General features: G+C 35.1%; 1 protein-coding gene across 3 annotated transcripts in view; it reads right to left on the bottom strand.

The window, feature by feature from the left end:
• Window positions 1-18,339, bottom strand: part of FCHSD2 (FCH and double SH3 domains 2) — a 212,494-nt gene that overhangs the window by 15,216 nt on the left and 178,939 nt on the right. For all 3 annotated transcript variants that reach the window (XM_019744393.2, XM_019744394.2, XM_074335812.1), the window contains 2 exons: window positions 17,120-17,224; window positions 4,933-5,094 (listed from right to left, as the gene is read on the bottom strand). In XM_019744393.2, coding sequence (XP_019599952.2) covers window positions 4,933-5,094; window positions 17,120-17,224 — 267 coding nt within the window. The remainder of the gene's footprint in view (window positions 1-4,932; window positions 5,095-17,119; window positions 17,225-18,339) is intronic.

Genomic DNA, 18,339 nt, shown 5'->3' with positions numbered 1-18,339 from the left:
TACATATTTTCTGTCACATTTGTTGCCTCCATTTAAAAAGCCCTATATATTTTCATTTATAACTACTATCGAAAGTTCTCCACAACTGAGTGAGGTAATTGTGTACTTCATCTTACAAGTAATTCATTTATGGTCAGTCAGGTCATGACAAAATAGACTCAAATCTTGACCTTTCAAATCTCAGGCTTATGATTCCATTGTTTTCTAACACGGCATTGTATCACAAAAGATGAGGCTCACATGCTAGAAGTTGCTTTCATATTCTAGTAAAGGTTATAGACATTAAAAAAAATTGGGGGCATTACAAAAACCAAACCAAAACAAAACACCCATACCTCTATAAAAACTAAAATGAAAGCCAATGTGGGTAGAATAAGTTTCCAAAAATACGTAAGGAATGTTAATGTGTACTGTGCTTTGGCACTGGGAATCAATCCAAAACATTTTATCTTGGCAACGTTGTTTGATACTAAACATTCCTTCTTTCCTCTTTATTTTGAGTTCATTTTTTGATTCTCATGAAAGGGAATGGAAGGTTGCAGTGACAGCAATAGGGGTCACTGCCATATGCTTTTACATCGCTTAGTTTCTTAACAACTGGTCTTTTTACCCCTTTTCCTTCCTGTCAGTGGACAGAACTTCAATCAAAACTATTTTTTCTAGCTGTACTAATATTTTTCCTTTCTTAGATGTTGTAAAATGCTTACTTTTATTGCAAGGGCAGATAAGGAGAACCTTTTTGAGTTGGTGTTGATAGCTATCTTCTTCTACTCAGCAAAAGAAACTCTGAAGGGTTTCATCACTTTAAGGTACTGTAATGAACTAGAAAGCAGTGGGTTCTTGGGTCCAACAAACTTGGGTTTGAATGCTGATTATGCCATTTACTTGTCATATGACTTTGAGAAAATTATTTAACTTCTCAACCTTATCTCTATGATGAAGACAACTATTTCATCATATGAAAAGATGCTCATTATTAATAAAATGCAAATTAAAGTTACAGCGATATACTACTGCACACCTATTAGAATGTCTAAAATTAGAAAGACTGACCATAGCAAGTTTTAGCAAGGCTGTGAGACAACTGAAACACTAGTACCTTATTGATAGGAACGTAAAATGGCACCACCACTTTGGAAAACACTTTGTCAGTTTCTTAAAATGTAAAACATATACCTACTATATGACCCACCCAAAACATATATTCATAGCAGTTTTACTTGCAATAGCCCCAAACAAGTCAAATGCCCATCATCAGGCGAATGGGTAAACAAACTGTGGTATATTCATACAACAGAATGCTACTCAGCAATGAAAAGAAATGAACTACTGACATATTCAACAACATGGATTATCCTCAAAAAATAATCACGCTGAGTGAAAGAAGCCAGTCAAAACATACTGTTATGATTCTGTTTATATAAAATTCTAGAAAATACGAAGTAATCTATAGTGACAGAAAGAAGATCAGTGGTTGACTGAGGGGCTGGAAGGAGCAGGAGGAAACTTTCGGGGGAGGATATGTTCATTATCTTAATTGTGGCGAGGGTTTCACTGGTGTATTCATACATTAAAATGTATCAAATTGTACTCTTTAGATATGTGCAGTTTATTTATGTCAATTATGCCTCAGCAAAGCTGTTAAAAATTATCAGTAAAGCTTGGGAATTTGAATGACAACTGGCCACACAGTACTTGAAGATGCTATAAGACCATTAATTACATTGAAAATAGGACATTCAATGATGATTCAACAGATGCCTAAAAAAAAAAGGGGAAAAAGACATGCACAGCAATTTAAATGAATCATGATAAAGGGAATAAAGGGTTATCCCTTTAATGAGCAGGGCTTTAGACAAGAAAGTAGATGTCAGAATGCTTTTTATAGTAGCTGAAGACAAGAAAGTCATGTAAACAGTGTCAGCTATAGGTTGAGAATCTAAAGAAAAAAATAATATAAAGAACAAAAATAAACCAAACTCAAAGAACTATTGATATATGACTGAGTAATGCTACTTCTAAGAATCTATATTACAGAAAAAAATCTCCAGTACGGGAGAAAAATGTACACAAATGTTTTTTAGAGTATTATTTAGACTATCTGGAAGCAATCTAAATATTGAACCTATAAGTGAATCACGGTACTTTCCTGATGGAATACTATATGGACATGAAAAGGATGATTAGGAAGACCTTTCAGCAATATGGAATGTTAGATGGAAAAATATACAAAATTAACACTATTATGATAAATATGTTTAAAAAAGAATAATACAAAGAGGAAGGAATTACATCAAGTTGCTAACAGTGGTGTTATAAGGATGGAGGTTTAGGTCATTCTCTTTTGTACTTTCTAATTTTTTTTGTAATCTAGTTATATAAATTTTTCTACTCTAAAATTAATATAATTTCAAAATTAGGTTGTAAGCTGGGTATGGAGTTTTGAGTAAGAGAAGACAGGAAAATAAGAGAAGGGGAGGATAAGTGACAGAAAGACTGATGGGTCATTGTCAGCAATACAATCATAGGAAGCTGTGTGTAGGTTCCGGTTAAACACCAATTGAATAACTGTATCAATAGACTGCTGTCCTTTTAAAAAAATGTTGCTATATTCTATGATTCTTTGTCATTTTTACTTCCCAATCCTATATTCTGTACCACAGCATAATACAGAAGGCAAAGAGTTAATGCCCAAGTAAGTATAGTTCCTTCCTTATTCTATAAAGTAAACAGACTGTGTATTTTAAAAACACTGATGTTCTACAAGGTACTTTATGCTGTTAATGTCTAACAGTAGTAATAACCATGTTTTCCAGATGGAAGGGAATTCTAAACTTGATGACTAATGCTTTTGTTGGCATCCATAATGGAAGAAATAATTTGGTCCCCAGAATATGTATTTCTGTTCTATGCTCCTAGCCAGCCAGCTGTCAGTGTGAAGAGATACAACTGCCTCTGAATTATTTCAGTGCTGTCATTTAAAAGCAGGTTAAATAAATATTGAGACTTCATTATTTTGTGCCTACATCTCTCCCTTATTTATATTGTTAGTAGAGCTTCCATAAAATAGATTTCTCAGCCAAAAGTGGGAAGACATAGGCTCCGTAAAACTGACGAGAAGGAAGAAGAGTGGGGTGGAATTGCAAAGTTCTCCCTTCACAGTGTGTATAATATGTCTCTAGATGAGCTGATGCCTTTGGGCAGTTCTCAAAAATATCCAATTTAATCAACACTCACTACCAGACTGTACTCACTGCCAGACACTGTACTAGACACATCTTCATTTCCTTCCTTCACACTCAGAAGCCCTTCTTGATCTGTTAAAATTCTTCACAGACTATCTCAAATGACATTTTCTTCTTGGCGTGAACGTCCTTATTTTTCTAGCTGATACTGAACTTTTCTGACAGCATTTCACAAAATCATGAGATTTTGAGTTGGAGGGGATCTTAGAATCATTTAACCTAACCTTCTCTCTGAAACACAGAGAGAAGTGACTTTTTCCAAGGTGTGTAGATGAGTTAGGAGTAAGCAATTTTGAGTTTGCTGTATAGAAGCCCAGTCACACAATGCCACGTATCACTAAGAGCTATAAAAGCCTGTCTGCTCTACCAGCTTGTCAGCTCTAAGGAGAGAGACCAAGTCTTGCTCATCTATGACTTGCCCAGGAAGAAGGTACACAGTCAGGTGATAAGTGCCAGCCCAGTTGATTTAGTTAGAAAAAGTGCTAGTCCAAAGAAAATCAAGGGTTTGATTAGTTGCCTACAGTGCTGCTGAAGAAGCCAAAAACAAATTTATGCCTGGAATTTTCTGTCATCTTCTGTACAACAGAATAACCTGAACTAGATGGGAACTGTGACTTAAAGATGCAATAAGAGACATATTTCATGACACAGAGCAACTCTGTTGTACTGAAAACAGGGCAAGCTCTTCTAACCCCAAAGTCAAGTGGGTGATGTGTGCTTATTTTCCCCAGCTGGATTACCATTACTAGTGAAATAAAAATTAACCTTCCATAGATTGTCCATTCATTTCTTTCTTCAACAGATATTTATTGTGTACCTACTATGTGCCAGGCACTTTGCTGTGCAGAGCAGTGAACCAGGAAGACATGAAGATTACATTCTAGAGAGGAAGACAGACAACAACCAAAACAAATAAAGAGGACAAATATAGATTATAATAAATGCCTCAAGGAAATGAACAGGATGAGAGAGAGTAATGGGTAGGGAGGCAGCAGCAGAAATGATCTTACTTTGACCAGTTAGGCGTCATATATCCACCTATGTAATATCGGGCAAATCACTGAGCTTTTCTGGTACTCAGATCTTCAACATGAAAAACTAAGGTTGAACTGTATGACTGGAGTGGAAAGAGCCTGGGACTTGAAAACTTAAGGTTGAATTCTGGCCTTGTTTGTGAACACCTACCTGTCTCCCTGATGAAGATACTGTGAGCAGAATGTGAAAGCCCTTGTGAACAGAAAAGACTAAGCCACAGGCTAAGAGCGTTCCTTTCCTTTCTTTAAGATTGTTTTTAACTCTCTGGATGTTTATTTTCATTTACACTAGAAAAGACTTCTGCGAACTTCAGAAACCCTAGATTACAATTTTTATGCTGCTACTTCCAGGCAAGAAGCATATCTACTTGATGAATGGAATAGTGAGTATGGTAAATTGGCACTGATAAGCCAACTAGTGACAATATATTCTTCACTACACATTTGAAAAGAGCACTGCTCCTTCCCTCCTTTCTTTCTTGCACTAAGTTTAACTCAATCAGTGATAAGCTAAAGGAAAAAAACACAAATCACTAGTAAAACCATTATTTTTCTCTTTAAAAATTTGGCTATTGCCAGGTTTGGCTACATAGTCAAAGAATAGCATCCTTCAATGAAAGTCAGCCCATCATATCCAAGAAGACCAACCGTACCGAGTGTAAAGTGCCATTATTGGTCACTGCAGGAAGCCGAGCCCATCGCTCATTTTCCAGTTCCTCCATTACTTGGTTCATTGCACTCTTCAGCCATGTGTCCACAGAAACACCGATCTGCTTTAGCAGGTCCAGCCGGGCTTCAGCTTTCAACTTAATTATCTAAGAAAACCAAGAAAATGGTTAGAAATCAAGGTATTTTTTTCTCAAACTGACTGTTTTTAAGTTATTTCTGACTTATTAATTAGAACAATCTTGATATTCACTAGCAATTCTGCCTTGGCATAGTTGTTAATTTTTCAGTTGGACAGAGGGACAGGGAAGGGGGGAAAGGTAAAGAGGGGGTGGGAAGGAAGGAACACAAAAACAGGAATCAGCGGCTGCTGATAATGGCAAATGGCACACTTGCATTTTGAAAAGATATCAAATATAACTTATGAAGAGTAAAATATTAATGTGCCATAAAGTCTGCATTCTTTTCTTCTTAACCAGGCTATGCCTCAGAATATCCTAACATCTAGCACCTTCAACAGCCTTCTAATCCACCTCTTGGAATTTTTCTTCTCTTCTATAACCCACCTTCTACAAGTCTGCAAATGATCTCATCATTTCACTACCTTTCTTAAAAACTTTCATGACTCTTGACTGCCTGAGTAAATATTTTAAATTAAATTTTGATGCAGCTGTCAGAAATTACTAGTAAAGATTGAGAAAAGCTCATATTCTCCATATTTAAAAAACAAGAGGGAAATACAGCCTGTTTTTTGGCTGTTGTTCCAAGAGGCAAGCAAGTAAACCACTGAACCAGTATAAATCTGTTCCAATCAAATGGTTAACTGCTTTGTTCTAATGGCTATGCCTCTGAAAGTCAGCCAATCAGTGACAGCCCCATGCTTCTGCAAGGCAGCCAATAAACCACAGCCTCACTCCAGTAATCAACACTCCTGCTACCCATAGTCTTTCACGCTACACCACAGCTAAAAGTGAGCCAACCTGCAAAACATTTCCAGTTTTAAAAATATGCCAGTCCCTGAAATCCATACTTCTCAAAACACTATATATCAGCTATGCTTTGTTCAGAGAGATTGTATTTTGTAAGTATCACTCTCTTTCGTTTTAGCAAGTAATATATTCAGCTTCATTGTTCCACATATTAGAGTGGTAGTCTCTTCCTCCAACATTTGAAGGCTCCACTAAGATAATTTTAAGGACTCTTACTTGATGGCATTTTGAGGGTCTCTTGGACAAACAAATGTGTTCACTGAGCCCTTCTGGTACACAAGTTTGATCTCTCTCTGAATTCTCTGCTGGGGGATGTCAGTACAAAAAGGATCTGAGCTCTGACTTGTTTCACTGAGCTCTCACTGTTGAATTTATTTTGTATTCTTAAGATTTTGAAGCATATAGATTTTTAAGAACCAAGATTAAAATTCATATCACATAAAATTGACCATGTTAATAATTTTAAATAGAAAATTCAGTGATTTTGGATATCATATAAATCTTTAAAGAAAGCAGAGTTTTTGACTTGGAGGCACACTATTTGGTAAACAGTCCTGCAAAAATCTGCTTATTCTTCTAATAATTTATTTTTGCCACAGCTTTTTTGAGATAAAGCTTGCATACCATAAAATTCACCTGTTTAAAGTATACAATGCAATCGTTTAGATCCCCAATTTTAGAACATCTTTATCATCTTCAAAAGAAACCCTGTATCCTTTAGTTACTGCTCCACTATCCCTTATCCCATCCCAGCAGCCTCTGGCAACCATTAATCTACTTTCTCTCTATATAGATTTACCTATTCTGAACACTTAATATAAGCAGAATCATACAATATGTGGGGTTTTTTTGTGTGTGAGGTTCATACATGTTGTAACATGTATCAGTATTTCATTACTTTTATTTGGCCAAATAACATTATATTGTATGGATACCACATTTTGTTTATCCATTTGTCAACTGATAGACATTTGGGTTGTTTTGATCTTTTGGCTAATATGAATAATACTGCTACACACATTAGTGTGCAAGTTTTTGTGTAGCTATATGTTTCCTTTCTTTTGGATATACACCTAGGACTGGAATTGCTTGGTCATAAAGTAATGCTTTGTTTAACCATTTGGGGAAATGCCAGACTGTTTTCCAAAGCAGCTGTCTCATTTGACAATCCCACCAGCCGGGCATCATTTCTCCACATCCTGGCAAACACTTGTTAATGTCTGCCTTTTTGATTCTAGCCATCCCAGTGGGTGTAAAGTGGTATCTCATTGTGGTTTTGATTTGTATTTCCCTGATGACTAATAATGTCAAGCATCTTTTCATGGTTTGATTGATCATTTGTGTATCTTCTTTGGAGAATATCTATTCAGATCCTTTGCCCATTTTAAAATTGGGTTGTTTTTTTATTTTTGTCTTTTAATTTTAAGAATTTTTATGTATACTAAATAAAAGATCCTTTTCAGACACATACTTTGCAAATACTTTCCCCCATCCTGTGGGTTGTCTTACACTTTCTTGATAGTGCCTTTTGAAGCACAAAAGTTTTAAATCTTGATTAAGTCCAATTTATCTATTGCTTGGGCTTTTGGTATCATATCTAAGACATTAATCTAAGGTCAGAAGGATTCATCCCAATGATTTCTCATAAGAGTTTTATATTAACAGTTTTAGTTGTTATATTTTGGTGTTTGATAATTTTGAGTTGAGTTAATTTTGATGTATGGTATGAAGTAGGGGTCTTTTGCATATGGATAGCCTATTGTCTCAGCACCATCCTAACGTGCATTTTAAACTAATATAGGCAATGAAATTTTTTTTTTTTAAAAGGAATGAATCAACAAACCCTTTCTTGGAAATCATAAATGTAAGTCATTTAACCACTGAAGCAGAGAAACAGGGGAGGGGGAGAGAAAGAGAGAAAGAGACAGAGAGAGAGAGAGAGAGAGAGAGAGAGAGAGAGAAAGAGACAGACAGAGAGATACAGTTTATTCTATTTTCTCAATACCAAGTAATCTAGTTTTTGTAATAATTATTTTTGTCAGTACTTTACCAAACAACCAATGAACATGGTATTTGCAAACTTAGACTTTTAGACTGCAGTTCTAGAATAAACATTGCTATATTTCCTTTAGAGTTCTGTTTACTTTTTAACAACTGCTTAAAAGCAGAATTTTCCAGTGTTTTCAAATGAATTTTGATGATTTGCCAATAGATTAAAATTTTGTAGAGCACAGCTCTCTGTAACTAGATGGCATTCTAGGAACAACTTAACTAAATCATTTTTAGAACTTGTAAAGAGACAGAGGCTCTCTTTTTAAAATGTTTTGAAAAGCCAGGTCCTTTAGGTTATAGAATCTTGGTGTATTAACACTGTCAATTAACTGATTTTTATATAAACTTTAACATAAGTATATCCAAGTATCAAGCCACAGTTGAGCTCATGAAACTTTTCAAAAATTATTATATAAAATCTGTAAATCTAATTTGGGCTTAATTAACTTACCTTTAAAATATCATTTCTCTAAGGATAAGGACTGTATCTATTGTAACCCTACTATTTAGGACAGTGCCTTGCATATATAGTAGGAAATGAATAATGGTAGATGATAATATTTGCCACTCTAAATTACCTTTGGTATTAAAAAAAAAACACTTCAAATAACCTTTATCATATCCAAATAACTAGGAACTATGTGATTATATTATTTCATTTAATCCACACAACAATTCTGGGGATGGATATCATAAGCTCCATTTTATAGATGGAAAAATGATTTAACTAAGATCACATTAATTGTGGTAAACTGTTATCCCCAATGAATCGTGCCTCCTGGTATTCACGTAGTCCCCTCCCACACTGATTCTGGGCTTGTCCATGTGATTTGTTTTGGCTAATGGGAAATAGGCAAATTTGATGCAAGCAGAGGTTCGATAAGGAAATTGGGACTTGATTTTTTGGGAATGTGCCTTCACCATGTGAGGAAGCTTCGTTTGGCCTATGTGGGGATGAAAGACCAGACAGAAAAAAGGCCAAGCCCTCTGGCAGACCCTCTAGCTGCCTGCAGCTCCTTGAGGAATTTCAGGCAAAACCTACACCCAGAATGGTGAGGAATAATAAATCATTGCTGTTTTCACCATAAAATTGGACAGGTTTTCTTTTTAAGGGAGCAACAGATTATTGTGTTTGAATAATTGAAGTTCCAAATATCTAGGGATTTTCCAGATGTCTTTCTGTCACTGATTTTTAATTTAATTCTGATGAGTCAGAGAATGTATTATTCTGTATGACATCAATTCTTTTAAACTTACTGACACTGGTTTATGGTCTAGTATTGGTCTTGCTGAATATTCATGTACTTTTTTTTTTAATTTAAAATTTTTTTGGTAAGTTTAGCATTATCTATTCCTTGAAAGATTAGAACCAAGAGTGAAGCCATGTGGAACAAGGATTTTCCTCAAAATAAGATTTTTTTCTTTTAAAAAACTACTGTTTCCCTCTCTTTAATGGGAATGAGTATCCAGATATTCTATCATTCCTGAGTCTGTTTCAATAAATGATATTTTTCTAGTTCTTTTTCCATTTTATCTAAAATTTCAAGTGTATCGGCTTAACGTTAATAATATCTTCTATCATTCTATTATCTACAATATGTATCTGTAATTATGTACCCTTTTTATTTCTGGAATTATTTGTGCCTTTTCTTTTTTCTTGGTATTTGCCAGAGCTGCTGAATATTATTATTCTTTTCAAAGTCCCAAGTTCTGACTTGTTGAGCAATGTGAAATTTGACTGCAAAACCACGAGAGCTGATTTGTAGTAGATGGATAAATGTATTCTACGTGTACTTTAAAAGAACATTTATTCTACTCTTGTGGGGTGGAGTGTTCTATAAATGCCAACTAGGTCAAGTTGGTTGATAATGTTGTTCAAATCTTCTATATCCTTACTGACTTTTTAGCTCCTTGTTCTATCAGTTACTGAAAGGAATATTGAAATCGCCAACCACAATTGAGATTTGTCTATTCCTTCTTTCAGTTCTGTCAGCCTTTGCTTCATATATTTTGTAGCTCTAGTACTATTAGTTACATTCAAATCTAGGATTGTTATATCTTCTTGATGAACTGACCTTATTTTTAGTCATTATGAATTATCCTCTTAATATTTTTTGTTCTGCAGTTTATTTTGTCTGATATTAATATAACGACTCCAATTTCCTAATGATTAGACCAACAGCTAAAATTTCTGCTCAGTTTTTTGTTTTCCAGCTGTTGTTTCCTGCATAGCTCCTTAGAGTTTCTGCTCCACATGAGTATTCAGGTTTGGCCAAGGATTTGGATAGTTATTTATATGCAAACTTGAGGGCTCCCTGATATTCATCCTCAAGCCAATAAGACCCTATGCTAAAATTCTAGTGTGCAGCCCTTCAAAAACAGCTATATCATGTAAATGTCACCAAGTATGGTCCCATTCTTTCAAGGGTCAATTCCAGTTTTTATATGCTTTGGGTCATTTTCTAGTTCTACCAAGTAGGTATTTTAAATATTTTTACCCCAGATTAATAATAGTTACCTAAAAGAGGACATAAGCTAGTCTGTTATTACCAGAAGCAGAAATCCTTACAGAGCTATATTCTACATTCAAAGAGAACTATAAAGAAATCTTACATTACACTCAGTAGTTTACTATTAATAATATCTGTATTGTAATTTTGAAACGGTTTGATATACACTGCAGGATAAAACAAATACAATATTATGATAATATAATATTTTTAATATAAGAGAAAAAAGATTTTAATATGAGAAAAAAGATATAAATATAAAAATCAAAGAAGTTTAATAAAATCCTTCCAATCTTACATTTCAATTGGAAATATCAATATTTCATGATTTAAAAAATAAATTCCTAGCTCTAACAAATAAAGGGCCAAAAAATAAATAACACCCATAACAATAAGCACCTTCACAACCTAGACCTTGGTGTCTAAATACTATTCTCTGCTAAAAGAAATCAGAGGTCCTTGGAGAAATGGCCAAATTTAAGTCTGGGCACGGAAAATACTAGGTGAGCCTGTGATAGCTTGTTGTGCTAGAAAGCAAGAAAATGTTCAAGGCCTAATGGGAGTGATGTCAAAAGGACATGGAAGTCAGCTTAAATGGACCCCCACTGGCCAAATTCAGACAATATGGGGCTTTAAAACCCCCCAATTATAACTATAATTGAAAATATACTAAATTAATAAAACTCTATAATAATAAATTTGGAACACATAAGGTAGGACCCCATGAGAAGCAAATAATAACTACTGGGGAAAGAACATCTACCGTGGAGCTGTGAACTGAAAAATTCCCAGAGCTTGTACAGGGTTGAAAGATGCTGCAATTCTACCCAGTCAGAGTTGAGAGATCTTGTTGGATACCTACAGCATAAGAAGAAACTGCACAAAGGAAATACATTAGTAATAGGACTAAATTAGCCCTACTGGAAAGGATAAAGTTAATCCAACCCAAACAAAACAAAAACAAGCCTCAAACAGATCAAACTGATCAACAAGTAACTGACTTGGCTGCCAAAACAAAACTCAATAGTCTTTAAAAGAAGAAAGGAGAACCCAGACACTCAAGCCAAACATTCACAATTTCTAGTATTCAGCAAAAAGATACTAAGTATTTGAACAGCAGAAAAATATAAGCCATAACCAAATGAAAACTCAGTCAATAGAAAGAGCCAGAAATCACAGATATGATGTAATGAGTAGCCAAGTACTTTAAAGTTGCTATTATAAATATACTTACAGATTAAAAAAACCATGAAGATAAAATAGGAGTGAACTGGAAGATAAAAAGAACTAAACAATTTATAGAGCCAAAAATATAATATCTGAAATCAAAATTCATAGGATTTCCTTAACAGTAGGTTATACATTACAGAAAAGATCAGTGAGCTTGAGTACATAGTAATAATAACTCATTAAACTGAGATTAAGATAAAAAATAAGGCTAGATAAACAATGTGTGGGTGGGTCATCTTTGTATGTGATGGATAGAACAATATCAAGTATCCTAATATTCATGTTGTTGGAGTTGAACTAACCTGTGTCAGAAGGCAGATTAATTGTGGCCTGGTCACAAGAGAAGTTTTTGGGGTCATAGAAAAATTTATATCTTGATTGTGGTGATAGATATTTAGGGGTATGCATTTGTGAAAGCTCATCAAACTGTTGATTTGAAATGGTTACATTTTATTATATGTATATTATACCTCAATAGAGTTGATTTTTTAAATTCTACGACATCATAATGATACTTTACAGAGAAAAATACCCATTTGTCACCCTGAAGGTGACTAGTACTTGCTAATTATGATGGAAAAAAAAAAGAACCTTAACAGTGGAAATATCTGGTAGCACCACCTTAGCTAAGTGATCATTCAACATCCTTAACAGCCAAGCGACTTGATAAAACCACACTGTGAAGAGTAACAGTGTCATCTATAAAGTATTCTTGCCTAAAATACTAACTCTAAGCAGGCCGTTTTACAGAATAGAACAAACTTCAATTATAGAAAAGTACAGAATTAATTTCCATTTTACAGAATAAACACATAAAGCCAATATTGCAAATATTAATTGTTGAATTTCACATGTTGAGAAATTATATATTTACTCTTCACCTTTTCTGTATGTCTGAAAATTTTCACAACAAAAACTGAAGAAAGAAATTAGTCATGAGATCTGCTAACATACCATATAACAAGAGTACAGTGAAACACCACAATAACAAGACCTGAGGTAATGTAAATTTGGATGTGATATGATTGGAAATTTTGTTTTAATAGCAGGCTTACCCTTGCAAGCATTTCATTAACCTTGCAATAATTAGGCCTCACGTGTTATGCAACTGAAACTTTTAGACATCTCTTAACACATTATGGCAAGGGTCTTACCATTTTTGAGTTACTGAGGTATAAGAATTACATAGTAATTTTTTTTTTGGGGGGGGCACTGTATTATTTATTTAATTATTAAGGAATCCACTTCTATGACTGTCATGAAACCCAGGCTGGGTAAATAGTGACACGTTCTGGAGGTAACTACACCTCACTCTGGACTTTCTGGTTATAACCACTCTCAGCTAAAAATCCAGACTCATGAGGCCTCAATCCCCACCCTCTTATTCCTCGAAGATGTCAAGGTCAGCTATGTAGGAGGCTTTTTCAGAGAAGATGACTTTGTCTTCTCAGAAGACAAATCCTCTGCTTTTCTTTATGAGGCAGATAGCTACCCCAAACCACGGACAGTTGGGACCTGCTCAGGTCTCAATGATGACTTAGTAATTCTGAATTCCTGGTGTACAACAGAACCTTATGAGATGATAATTTAAGAGAAAATGGTATCTATGAAAATGTATTTATATAGACAATAATTGACTTTTTTTGGTTTTGTTAATTCACTTGATACCACATACTTTGGCTTTCAAATGTACATTCAATTCAGATCAGAGACTATAGTTAATATCTTAGAGAAAGAATCATATAGTCTGTAATTCTTTCTGTAGATCTTACATCAAACATGAGTTATTAAAAATTTCTGGGTTTCTTTATCTTTTTACATTAACTTTCTCCTCTTTTTGTTAAACATTTCACTGTCATAAGAAGAAAGAACTGCCCTCAACCCAAATAAAAAGTATAATTTAAACACATAAAAATAATCGTGTTCTGGAACAACATAAGTCATGTACAGCTTCCAAGAAGATGGCTTTTAAAATTCTTGGTTTCTTGGCAAGCTACTTTTAGAACAGGTATAATAAGTCAGATGAAGAATTGTGTGTGTCTGTATGACAAAGGTATTTCAAAAATTCAAATACCTACATACCAGGTCAGAAAGACTGTTATTAAAGTTTAATTTAAGTAGCTGTTGCTTCATTTTAATTCTTGAATTAGTCAGGGACTGTAAACAGTAGCATATTTAGCACAAATATTCTTGTGACCATCATAGAGATCATAACAGTAACAACAGTTTGTTCATCACTGTATGTCTAGTATATTCATCAGTATTTAACATAGAGGAGGTATTCAGTAAGTATTTGTTAAACTAACCCATTAGTGAATTTGTTCCCAAATTAACCAGTCAGTAATTAATCACTATATATACCCCTATTCTTTGGAAAAGCACAAGCTATTTATATTTTCGATTTCTTATGACTGGAAAAAGTTTCTTTAATCTATTAGTGAGTGCCACAAAGGTTTTTATTCTAATTAGCAATACTGAATAGAAACACAATATAGAAAAGACTGGATAGAGCAGATTAACCAACAAGGGGGGGGTAACATTCATGTTAGTAGGAGCTAAAAACCAAACATGAAGGACATAATAGAATTTTAACCAGCTTTCTCCCTCTTGTATAGGTATTTATAATAAGATAAATAACTACTGAATGAAAAGAGAAAATCAATTGCAAACCATATACATGCAGAAGAAAGAAAAAGGGAATCAAATAAAACTATTACTGTCTATTCCTCTGAAAATTCTGTAGTTTATCCAAAAATTTCATTATGACAATCCTGTAAGAACTATCTAAATACTACCTTCATATTTGCCATCTAATTTCAGCTGGGTTATTTTCTGTAGCTGATAAGTAAAAATCACGTGAGACCATTTTAAGATAGCTGAAGGATTAACTACATTTCACAGGTATTCAAAATTGAGATAATGGATCTGGCATCATGGTTTTTAACATATTCCCTATTTTTGGTAAGAAAAATATCTTTGAGAATGCAGACTTAAATACTGGTATTAGGAGAGATGAGACATTCTGTTGTGGGAATCTCACATCATATTTTCACCTTTAGCTAACAAACATGGTAGTTTAACACATTCATGGAAATAACTGGTCATTCAGCCTACATGCAGACTTTGTGTGACTGATGCCCACTACTGCACTACTGGGGGTTTGGTGGAGCTGGGGTAGCAGACGGTGACACCATGGATGAAGTCTGGAAATGGAAAATATAAGAGAGAACACACCCTTTAGAAAACTTCTGAGACTTGTCCTGTTCTACCAAGGCTCTGAAACTGGCTTCACCCAGAGTTTGAAGAAACAAACAGCAGGAAAAATTCTTCTACACAGCCAATGTTTCTCACACTGGGCAAGGGCATGCCAATTGTACTTGGCCAGCACACCAGGGTAGTGGTTTAGCCATGACCATGAATTCAGAGAGGAAAATGGCTATTTATTGTACACCCTGCCCTCTTCACCGTGGAGGCTGTTGATCATGTGCCAGGAAAAAAGGTGAGTTGGGGTTACTGGGCTTCTCTAGACCAGGCAGATGGCAAGCCATTGCTGGTTCAGATGACTTTCGTGGGATTGTGCCAAAAATATGCTCATATTCCCTTTGTTTGCCTATGCGGCCTCACAACCGCAGTCCCCTATCCCCCGGAAGCACATCTTCAAAACCTCCAGAGTCCTAAGGGGGATATTTGAAAATCACTAGTTTAGATTAACACTCAACCAATGCAAGAATTCATTGTATAGAGTCCCTGATAGATGTTTGTCCAGAATCTTCTAGTACACTTACAGTGCTGCACTGTGTCCCCAGGGAGCTTATTCTGTCACTGGGCAGATATGACTGTTAGAAAGTATTTAATACCAAGTATTAAGTATGCTTGTGTGGACCACTTCTTGGCACTTATGCTTTCCAGTCTTAGTTATCTTTGGCATTTTTTATGCTTTCCTAACAAGTACATATTCTCCTTGAGGGCTGGACAGCCTGTGTTTTCTTAATGTTGACTTCCATATCTTCACCATGTTGCATTGGGTCGATAACTATACCCAAGTGTGCACAGGTCCGTAGTGAACTGGTCCTAATCACAATTATTTTATTTATTTTCTGCCACATTTCCTTACAAACTCCTCCACTAATAAAATTTAACGGCCAAACTATATCCTATGTCTTCTTCCTCCTTTTCCAATAACCTCTTTCTTTCCATCTCAACCTCTTCCCCTAGGAATTTTATCCTAGGTACATGAACTTCTGGACACTGTACAAAAATGTACTTTTTTTTTTTTTTTTTTTGGTGGGGGAGAGGGTTTCATACTTTCATACAACCCTTAAAGGACCGCAAATTAAAATCCACTGTTGGGGCAGCCGGATGGCTCAGTTGAGAGCATGACCTCTCAACAAAAAGGTTGCCCGTTCAATTCCCACATAGGATGGTGGGCTGCGCCCCCTGCAACTAAAGATTGAAAACAGCGATTGGACTTGGAGCTGAGCTGTGCCCTCAACAACTAGATTGAAGGACAACGACTTGGAGCTGATAGGCCCTGGGGAAACACACTGTTCCCCAATATTTCCCTCCACATTCCCCCCAAAAAAAATCTACTGTTGTAACTTTTTTTGCCTTGTTTGTTTAATCAAGCCTCTTCTCTTCTTAAAAGCTCAGCTTCCGAGGGCTGGCCCAGTGTCTCAGATGGTTGGAGCACCGTGCTCCTAACGCTGAGGTCGCCGATTTGATTCCCACTTGGGCCAGTGCGCTGCACCCTCTACAGCGAAGATTGTGAACAACAGCTCTCCCTGGAGCTGGGCTGCCGTGGGCTGCTAAAGAGCTGCTGTGAGCTGAGCGGACAACCGGCAACCAACCGACTGCCTCAGTCGGGTGGGGGTGGGGGTGGGGGGAGCACAAGGCTCATAATACCAGCGTGGGCCAGGGAGCTGTGTCCTACACAACTAGACTGAGAAACAATGGCTTGAACCAAAGGGGTGGGGGAAGCGGAAGAAAGGGAAAAAATGTATGAAATTAAAAAAAAAAAAAAAGCTCAGCTTCTGCTCCTGGATCAACGTTCCAGAGAATCTTCCACATAGGGGAGACTTTTGTAGGTTCTGAACTTATTTATATCATATCTATACTGTTAATTTGACTGATTTATTATGCACCTTGTACAAGAACTAATTTTAAATTAGTATCTTCATTGTGATTTAATTCTTTTGTTAATGTTTCACGACTGTAAACTCTTAGTGGGTTCAGTGTCTTTTTGTTGCATGTACTACAAAGCAGGTACTTGGATACAGATGAAGATGGTGAATCATCAAATAAATCAGTATATAGAAACTGAATTTTAAAGGTGTGTATCACAGCTGAGACGTTGTTGGAACCGGGCAAAATGCCACAGTTAGCTGCCACCTCACCTCTGCTTTACGAATATTTTCTCTAGCTTCATCTATTTTCTGTTCCAACTCTGCGCGGCTTTGTTCTGATACCGCAACTCCATGACATTCCAGATCATCTAGAACCTATTAAAGAAAATAAAACAGTAACTGGTTTTTTTTTTTAAGTAACTAGAGTATTTAGATAATTTAAAAGACTAGTGATGAGTAGGCACGATTCCTTTTTAACCTTTATTTTTTTTCATTTTTTATTAAAAAAAAATATTTGAAATAATTATAGACCCACAGGAAGTTGCAAAAGTAGTACAGAGTCTCTTTCCCCAGCTTCCCCCAATGGCAACAACTTGCATAAGTACAAAACAATATAAAAATCAGGAAATAGACATTGGCAAAATCTACAAACCTTACTTGGATTGCATGTTTTGATATGAATACCTTTAATTTTTAAAAACTACATGAATATAAAGTATTGTTACAAAACAACGAGTGCAAAATGGCAAAAAGTCTGTTATACCTGCACACCCCACTACATACCCACCTCAAGATAATCACTGTCTCATCAATTGATGTGTATTTTTTTCAAACCATTTCTTAAGTATTTCCTACATACTTGCAGTTGTATTTAAAAAATAATGAAATAAGCTCTATCATCCCCTCAACGTGTCTAAGAAACCTTTTTATATTTTTACAAACAGATTTATTTCCTTCTCTAGCTAATCCATAGATTCAATAGTTTAACTGTACCATGCTTTATTTACACTTAATCTATTGCTATTTGAATTTATCAATTTATCAATATTATAAATAGTACTGTACAAACAACCTAGTCATTGACTCTTTGAACACGTATGGGAATATTTATTGACGATAAAAACATAGAAGTCGAAATTGTACATTTTGATATTAATAGGCATTACCAAATTGCCCCCAGAAGGTTTTACCTACTCTTTATTAGTAGTGTGTGACAGCATGTTTCTTTATATCTCACCAATGATGGATATTGTCAATCTCTGAATTTTTACCAATATGATATATAAATAAATATTATCTTATTGTTTTAATTTTCATTTCTCATATGTTACCATCTGTATTTCCACTTTTATAAATGGGCAGTTCATATCCTCTACACATTTTTCTAATTTTCTGTCTTTTTGTTATTTATTTGAATATATTTCTTTCTAGATATTAGTCCTTTTTCTTTTATTATATTAGTCCTATACTCTTTTACAAATATCTCCTAT

This window comes from Rhinolophus sinicus, linkage group LG06 (genome assembly GCF_036562045.2).
Source record: "Rhinolophus sinicus isolate RSC01 linkage group LG06, ASM3656204v1, whole genome shotgun sequence".
In the NCBI taxonomy this organism is placed as follows: domain Eukaryota; kingdom Metazoa; phylum Chordata; class Mammalia; order Chiroptera; family Rhinolophidae; genus Rhinolophus; species Rhinolophus sinicus.
Note: the sequence above shows the minus strand (reverse complement) of the source record. Positions and strands in the feature narration are given on the sequence as shown.